The sequence below is a fragment of the Podarcis cretensis genome (assembly GCF_951804945.1).
Source record: "Podarcis cretensis genome assembly, chromosome: 5".
Classification (NCBI taxonomy): domain Eukaryota; kingdom Metazoa; phylum Chordata; class Lepidosauria; order Squamata; family Lacertidae; genus Podarcis; species Podarcis cretensis.
In genome coordinates this window covers 100,774,430-100,783,188 of record NC_137174.1, presented here as the reverse complement: position 1 = coordinate 100,783,188, position 8,759 = coordinate 100,774,430, and the positions used below count along the sequence as shown (strand labels likewise).

The following is an 8,759-nucleotide window of genomic DNA, read 5'->3' as shown; positions in this document are numbered from 1 at the left end:
ACGCCCTCCCTTCAGATGTGAAGGAAATAAGCAGCTATCCTATCTTTAAAAGACATCTGAAGGCAGCCCTGTTTAGGGAAGTTTTTAATATTTAATGCTGTATTGTTTTTAACACTTGATTGGGAGCTGCCCAGAGTGGCTGGAGAAACTCAGCCAGATGGGCAGGGTATAAATAATATATTATTATTATTATTATTATTATTATTATTATTATTATTATTAGCACCCCCAGAGTCCTCAACTGTGCAGAGGAGCCAGTCTGTTTTCTAGGGCGGCCATGTCCTTCCTCTGAACTGCCTTGGGCAATGCAGATGGCTTTGCTGTTGTGAACCACAATGAAAGACTCCTGCAGCCGCTTTGAATGCCAGAAACCATCAACATTGCTTTTGTAATCTGTTTTTATTTACAATGATATTGACAACAGAGTGCTTTTCATCCAATTAATACTTATTGCAAGTCACGGAGAACTTGTGGATGTGTGCCACTCAAACTGAGCAAAGGAACTTATTTTGAAATCTAGGACTCTTGAAGTCAACCCTCGGTGTCTCAACCCCTCCCCACTCCCCCCCAGAGAGCGTTTTTTTTGCAATCACTTCCCCCCTCTCTGTAATCGTGATTCATCAAGGTCAATATCACAAACACTTTGAAAGTCATTACACAGATATAAGCCTTTCCCATAAAATGGTGTGGTTTGTTTCTTTCTTTAAAAAATAAAAAAATAAAAAATGCAAACAAAATGTGGTTCTGAAAAGCCCCAAACCCCAAAGAGAAATACATTTTTTTATCAAAAAAACCACCCCTCAATAAATGATTGACCAAGTACATGACAAAATTATACATAAAACAAAATTGTACTTACAATGTTTACATGAAAAATGTACTTTGACTGCATTCTGAGCATGAGAGGACCATATCTGCAAGAAGTCAGAGCTTACTTGGCAGTAGTGGGTTTGTCAGTAGAAATCTGCAGCCCAAGGATGTGTTGAGGAGAGGGAAAGTAGCTCAGGGAAAGACTATTGCATGGTAGAATGAGATGGCAGAATAGTAAACAGGCATGAAAGCACCAGGAAGATCTGCCCCATTGGGCATTCATGGTCTCTAGTGTGCCTTGTCTAGTGCAGTCAGTTTACAGCAGATGGCCCAGGAACTAGTTTTCCTGAAAGGCAGGTGGGGAGAAAGGAAGGAAAGAAGGGAAAATACAGATCTGCTGGAATCCAACCACAGAAGCCACTCTGAGTGCATTTATGCGGCAAGGCGATTCATGAAACCCAGGTCAGGAGTTAAGAAAAATCCAAAATCTTGCTCAAATAACCCACTTGTTGAAATGGTAAGTGAAATCTGACACAGAAGCAACTCTCCCCGTATTTACGTGCTAGCTTCAAGGGGAGATTTTGCAAGCCCAGATATAATGGGGGGTCGGGCAGGCATATTTGGTATCTCAAAGGGAACCTGCTAAGGAATTGGCAGTCTGGGTTCCTGGTCAAGAGTTTCTTTGCATTTGCTGCTGAAGGAAGAATCGGCAGGGGCGAAGGAACGAAGTGGACTACCCCCGCCGAAAAACCATCGCTAACCCCCTAAAGCAAAATTAAAACTGAAAGGTTGCCCAGGAGGAAACCTGCTATGCAAAGCATGTGATGGCCAGACTGGTCATGGGGTCCAATGCACATCGTACCCCGTACCTCAGTGTTGTTAAGCCGTCATAATTCAAACTTGGAACTCATCAAACTCCAACCACTAGGCAATGCTGTCACAGATGAGAGGCCTCCCCAAAGGCATTGAATCCTTAAAACCCTCAAAACAAGCACCCGAGAAAGGGATCCACACAGAGAGGGATCCATACAAAAGATTTGATCTGGTCACACGCGGGGGCACACTGTAGCTGGTCCAGTTCAGCGGAAAGGGTCAAGTGCCACAACTGGGGGAATCCGTATTTCTCCAGACACCCACCACATCTTACAACATGCAGTCCTTGCCAAGCAGAAGCCACAAAGGCCACCCCACCCCTCCCCAACAAACGAAAGCTATGGCTTGCGAGAAAATACAAAACAGCTGCGCTTCCGGCAAAGCGTGGAGGCTGCAAGCTCGGAAGCACAGGTGCGGCTAGCGCTGAAGAGCACACGACATCCCGCCCCCTGTCCTCTCGAAGCCCCCCGCACCATCTCAGAGTAGCAGGGAGAGGCAGGAACAGCCCAGAGGTCCATCGGTGTGGGGCAGGGGGCGGAGGGAGAGCCACAGGCCGCCTCCTCACTCCCCTTCCTCCTTGATGCGCTGTTGCTTGTTGCGGCGGGCATCCAGGTCGAAGTTGAAGTCGCTCCACTCGTCGCGGGGAGGGAAGGAGATGGTCTGGCGGAGGGTGAAGCGCACGGCGTCGATGACACGCTCCCCGCGGGTCTCGCTGGGGCCCACGCTGACTGCGGAGGCGGCCCCGGGGGTACGCAGGAGGTGGGGGGCAGAGGAGAAGTCGTGGATCTGCCGGTGGTCCATGATGCCTTTCCAAATGGCATGGCGGAACTGCTCTGGGATTTTGAGGCTCACCAGATCCTGGAAGGCGAGGAGAGGAGAGAGAGAGAATCAGCCACTCTTGCCAAAAGAAGCTACACAGGCTTCTACAGTTTTCAACGGGGGGTGAGTGGGGTTTTTGGTGACTATCTCAAGGGTTCTTCGGGTCTTGCTTGGCGGCGCTTAGCTTCAGAAGCGAAGATTCAGTAAGAAAATGGAGAGACCCTCAGCCCAACAGACCAAACCCCAAGCAAGCAACACCAAAATCCCAGCAAAGCAAGAAGGCTTCCGGCGGGAGGGAGGAGGCGCAGAAGGAACCCCAGGAGACTTCAGGACAACCATGTCTGTTTCAGACCTGTGGCTTGCAAACAGTACAAGGCTCTTCCAGCTGGGCCTACCCACCTCCCTTTCATGCAAAACCCCCCGCTTTTACTGCCACACCACTGTTTTGTACCCATTTATGTGGTCTGGAACAGCGAGAGGCCTAAAAGAAGATGGTTGAAAGGGAGAAAGTTCAGCAGGAAAAGAGTCAGCAGGGGAAAGGATTGGGTCCTCCGTTCTCTGACGCCACTTCGCCAACTGCAGTTCCCCTCTCTCCCGGGGGCACTATTGCAATGGCGAAGGGGCTGCCAAAGTTGGGTCACAGGCTGGCGAGCTGCAGTGTAACATGTAGCTCGCCCCTAAATCCGAAGCGTAGCTTTGCCCTCTCCCCTCCAGCGCAGAGTGCCGAGTTCAAGAAGAAAGGCCCCTTTCCCCCACCATGCAGCGAAAGGGCGAGGCAGTTACTTACATCCATGGAGTAGTGTTCAATCTGATAGATGGTGGTCAGCCCTTGCGCCGTGAAATAATCCACGCAGGAGGAACAGCCCAGCCTTGCTAAGAAACTGCAGGAGGAGGAGGAGGAAAGAGGAAAGGAGGAAAGAGGAAGAGAGAAAGAGAGAAAAAGAGAGAGGTTGAGATAAGAAGGTCACCCACACCAGGCGCTCTGCTACGCAAAAGCCTTGATTTGTGGGAGCAGGAAGGAACCCCCCTCGCCACCCACCCCAAACTCGGTCACCGGGAGGAAGAAGGTGATATCCCCTGAGTGGGACACAGAAGTCAGCTATCCCAAGCCTTGTGGAAGGAAGAGGCAACAGCTCCCTCTCCATGCAGCACGTAGTTAATCTGTGGAACTTGCTGCCGCAGGAGGCAGTGAAGGCTACCAACCTGGAGGGCTTTAAAAGATGATTGGACAAATTCGTAGAGATGAGGAGAGGGCTATCGATGGCCATGCTCTGCCTCCACTGCTGGAAGCAACCATGTGAGAAGAGGATTCTGGGCAAGATGGGCCACTGGCCTGATCTAGCGGACTCTTCCTATGTTATGCTTCTGATGCTGGAAACCACAGGAGCAGAGATGGGCCCTGTGCTCAAATCCTGCATGCTGGTTTCCCACAGCAAGTGTGGCTGGCAACTGTGAGACCCGGATGCTGAACTAGATGGGCAACTGCCCTGATCTTCTGACGTTCTTAGGCTATGCCATGGGGAGAGGGGCACCACATACTATGGCACCTTGGCCAACAGGGCACCTTGGGAGGGACCTGGAAGCGAAGAGGCAGCTAGCGCAGGTGCTGCTTGAGTGCTTAGTGTGGTCCTCCTGATGTTCACCAGGAGCTAAGCAGCAACATCCTGCAGTAGATGCAGCTTCTGATCCATCTTCAAAGGCAGCCGTGCATTTAGAGAGCCACAGCAGCCAGCCCTGGAGATAAAAATAGCAGGGTTCAATGCTGTGATGTATCTTGGACCCGCCTTCGTGGGAGGTTGTAAAGCCATGGTTGGGTGGCCATCTGCCAGGGATTCCCACGTTGCCCTTGGGATCCCTTCCAACTCTACAATTCTATGATTCTGCGACCTCAGAAGGTGGTGGACTCCCCTTCCTTGGATGTTTTTAAGCAGAGGTAGGACGGTTATCTGTCAGGGATTCTTCAGCTGTGATTCCTGAGTTGCAGGAAGGTGGAGGAGATGCCCTTGGCCTCCCTTCTATAATTCTATCATTCTATTATCTCCCTTCATGGGAGGTTTTTAGGTAGAGGTTGGTCCTCTTCCAGGGATTCTTCAGCTGTAATTTCTGCATTGACAGGGCGTTGGGCGAGATGACCTGTGGAGTCCCCTCTAATTCTACAACTCTAATTCTTTTCTCCTGAAACCAGGGCAACAAATGCAGTTGATGTGAGTTACCCTTGGCTACTATTCCAGGGTTCTCCAGATGGAGAGATCGCCACCCTATCCGATTCCATCACATGCAACAATGGGATTCTTCACCGGAATCCCCTCTGCCTCATTTCCTTCTTGTGTGCATGGTAGGAGAAGGTCTGGGGGCAACGGCAAGGGGAGGCAAAGGCAGCGCGGCAAGCCAGCTGAAGTAGCTCGGCAGGTCTAACATGACCTGCAAACTGCTTCTTGAACACAGCAGCCCCAGATGAAGGACCCCACAGAACAGAGAAGCATGCTGCTGTCACCCATGGGGGGTGGAAAGCCTGCACAGCTACAGCTCACTCACCTGACAATGCTGCAGTCTGTTGGGTAGGGAGGTGGTGGGGTGCAGTGGGATGTCGATGGCATGGAGAGGGTGGGGGGCAACGTCTGGGTCGGGCTGAGCCCGTTCATGTCGCCGGCCATTGCCATGTGGGCCCCCATCATTGGAACTGGAACAAGGAAAGAGAGACCAGAGTTACAAAAACGGAGGCACCAATAGCTGGAACCTGTCCTCCACACCCCTGAGCTAGCCCATCTCCTTTCTTATACAGCCCGATCTCACCTTGCTCTCATTTAAATGACTAAGGCGGTTTCAACCATATGCAGTTGAGGTCTGGCTGGTTGAAAGTGTGCAAGTTAAATCTGAGCAAGGTAGAGATTTTAAGCTCTCCATCTCGCTTGGTGGGAGGCCAAGGCCTGCTTGGTGCGCCAGCTCTGGGATGCTCTCGTGAGATTTTGTGGGGCCATCTGAGACCCCACACGAGCCTCCAGAGCCTATGTGCTGAGTGGGCCTTGCCCCCAAGAGCGAGGCAGAGGGGTTAAAAGCTCTTTAGGCACCAGCTCCGCTTTCGGAGAACTGGATTGCAAAATTCAAGTAAGTGCAGGTTTTGCAGGAGTGCTGTTTCGGTTTTTCTATCACTTTGGATGCCACAAATTAGGTAGGTTCACCTTCAAATGAGAAGCGACTTGAATTCCCCCCTCCCCAGCTAGTCACTCCTTCCCAAATTTCAGGTAGGGAGGCCTGGTCTGTCAACTCACAAGCTCCTCTTCCGGTGGTTCCAAAATTGATTAATTAAATTAAACAGTTCTAACTGGGTTTGGGTTTTGTTTTTGTTTTTTTGAGATATTCCAGATAAGGATTTCTGCAGGGTAGGGTAGCAGGCACTGGAGATGGCTTGTTTGAACCAAGGGGGCAGTGGCTCAAAAGAGTTTGGGAGGTTCTGCTCTGGCCACTATTCTGCCACCCCACTCATCCTAAGCTCCAGCTCCAGGAGGGTCATGGGGGGGGGGAGAAGCCTCTTACTGTTGGCTCCCATGCTGTCGGGCATCGAGGTGGGGGTCAGAGCGTTTCGCTGCTGTGGGTTGATGAGCTGGCTGACAGAGGGCAGCTTGTTCATGCTGTTCATCTTGCCGAGTGGAGGAGAGGTGGACCCATAGGAAGACTGGGACTGGATGGAGTTCCTGAGAGAGGGTTGGAAAACAAGGGCGGAGAAGTCAGGCCCACACGGAGAGGGAAAGGGCCAACCTTACAACCTTAGCGCTTTTAATTAAATTTACTAGTTGCCATTTTTTGGCCACAGTGACTCAAAGCGACAATATTCCAAGCAGAAAATTAGCATGTGCATCCATTAAAACGTAAGAAGAACATCAGAACGGAAGAAGAGGAGGAGTGCAGGATCAGATCAGTGGTCCTTCCAGTCCAGCCTCCTGTTCTTACAGTGGACAATCAGTATCCCATCATTTGAAAGGACTGCAGCACGAGAGCCCTCTTTCATCCTGGCATTCCCAGCATCTGATGTTCAGAAGCATTTACTGTCAATTCGCATTTCTTAGGGCAGAAAGTATTGATCTGATGCGTAGAGATCTTTCATGTCCTAATTAATTCAAGAGGGTTCTGGAAGCTTCTCTGCATAAAAGAAAGAAGCAGGAGGTTCATGATGTTTGGGTTATTCCTTCAGAGAAGCTGAGTACAGCTGGCTTAACCTGGTCCTGTTATCTCTTCTGTCAAGGTCATGATGACTATAATAGTGAGGCCAGAAGGAGTCGGGGTCTCTCTTTCTATCTCTCTCTTCTGATGTGGTGTTCTGCACATAGTGTTAAAGTTTTGTCTTATTATAAGTTATTGTAAGTTTACGTTAAGCCTGCTGCATCTGGATTTCTTATGGACAGGGCCAATCCTGAATGTTTTGGATTTGTGACCATTATGCTCATTTGCCTTCAGTAGCAGTAAAGCTCTGCTGGATGAAACACAATGGCCTCTGGTCTATTTTTGGGGAAATCCTGCAACGTGTTTTTTACTCTGCTAACTATATGTTGGAATAATAATAATAATAATAATAATAATAATAATTTATTTATATCCCACCCTCCCCAGCCGAAGCCGGGCTCAGAGCGGCTAACAACAGTAAAATAATACAGCATTCTAAAATCAATTCATTATAAAATCAGTTCAAATCAAATTGATGGCAACCATTGGGTTGGAGTTCTGTGAAGGATTACCAAAGAAGGGGGTCAGGCTGTGCCCTGGCCAAAGACCTGGTGGAACAGCTCTGTCTTGCAGGCCCTGCAGAAAGATATCAAGTCCCACAGGGCTCTAGTCTCTTGGGACAGAGCGTTCCACCAGATCGGAGCTGCAGCTGAAAAAGCCCTGGCTCTGGTTGAGGCCAGCCTAACCTCCCTGTGGCCCGGGACCTCCAAGATGTTTTTGTTTGAAGACCGTAAGGTCCTCCGTGGGATACAAGGAGAGGTAGTCCCGTAGGTACGAGGGTCCTAGGTCGTATAGGGCTTTAAAGGTTAAAACCAGCACATTGAACCTGATCCTGTACTCTGCCAGGAGCCAGAGCAGCTGATATAGCACCAGGTGAATGTGATCTCGCAGCGAGGACCCCATAAGGAGCCTCGCCGTGGCATTCTGCACCCGCTGGAGTTTCTGGGTCAATCTCAAGGGCAGCCCCACGTAGAGTGAGTTACAATAATCCAGTCTGGAGGTGACTGTCGCGTGGATCACAGTGGCTAAGTCAGGGCGAGAGAGATAAGGGGCCAACTGCTCAGCTTGGCGGAGATGAAAAAATGCCGCCTTTGTTATAGCTGCAATCTGCGCCTCCATGGAGAGGGAGGTGTCGAAGATTACGCCCAAACACTTAACGGACGGTGCTGGCACTAATTGCGCCCCCGCAAGAGATCGGAGTTGCCCCCCCCCCAATCCCATATCGTCCCAACCCAGCCAGAGGACCTCTGCTCTGGATCAACATCGAGTAGAATTTCAGTGACATTTACTGCCCCTGATTGTGGGGGCAGAGCATGGCCATTGCGGCCAGTAGCCATTGATACCTCTCTCCTCCTCCATGAATTTTACTGATCCTCTTTTATAGCCACCCAGGTTGGTGACCCTCACTGCCTCCTGTGGGACCGACTCTGTGCTGCTTGAAGAAGGACTTTGTTTTATCTGTCCAGACTCTTCCAACATCCTGCTCCATTGGATGTCCCGTGAAATGCACAGCAGAGGACAGGCCTGCTGCTCAGCCCATTTTCCTACTTGGTGGGAGGGCAACTATGTTCCCTTGTGACCCGTAGGCATTGTTGCTCTAGCCTCAGAGAGTGAATCACAGGTGATTTGCTTGCTTTGGGCTCAGAAGTGCATTGGCCCTTGTTGTGGGGATCCCTCCATGCCCATTACCTCCAGTGCACCCTGCATTCTCCTGCCACCCATCCCCCATGTGTGCATGTGCACATACAGACACATCAGCTGCACAGACCATCTGGCTGTAGATGCACAGAGACCCACAGAAAGGCTGAAGGCAAGACAGAGTCCTTGCTATGAAACGACCGCATAGGACTGGTCGAATGAGCAAGAGCTCTGCTAAAGGTAAAGGTAAAGGGACCCCTGACAATTAAGTCCAGTTGCGAACAACTCTGGGGTTGTGGCGCTCATCTCATTTTAGGGAGCCGGCGTTTGTCCGCTTCTGTAGACAGTTTTTGTGGGTCATGTGGCCAGCAGGACTAAGCCGCTTCTGGTGAACCAGAGCA

At 50.4% G+C, this 8,759-nt stretch overlaps 1 protein-coding gene across 6 annotated transcripts in view; it reads right to left on the bottom strand.

Moving 5' to 3' along the window:
* Positions 1 to 380: 380 nt before the first annotated feature.
* TP63 (tumor protein p63) overlaps positions 381 to 8,759 on the bottom strand; it is a gene marked incomplete at its 3' end in the record, with an annotated part of 91,800 nt that continues 83,421 nt past the window's right edge. For 4 of the 6 annotated variants that reach the window (XM_079977963.1, XM_079977964.1, XM_079977965.1 and 1 more), the window contains exons 9-12: positions 6,037 to 6,194; positions 5,038 to 5,182; positions 3,290 to 3,383; positions 381 to 2,541 (exon numbers count right to left, since the gene is read on the bottom strand). In XM_079977963.1, coding sequence (XP_079834089.1) covers positions 2,245 to 2,541; positions 3,290 to 3,383; positions 5,038 to 5,182; positions 6,037 to 6,194 — 694 coding nt within the window. Of the gene's footprint in view, positions 2,542 to 3,289; positions 3,384 to 5,033; positions 5,183 to 6,036; positions 6,195 to 8,759 lie in introns of those variants that run through there. The other 2 variants (XM_079977967.1, XM_079977968.1) reach the window with 2 other exon arrangements.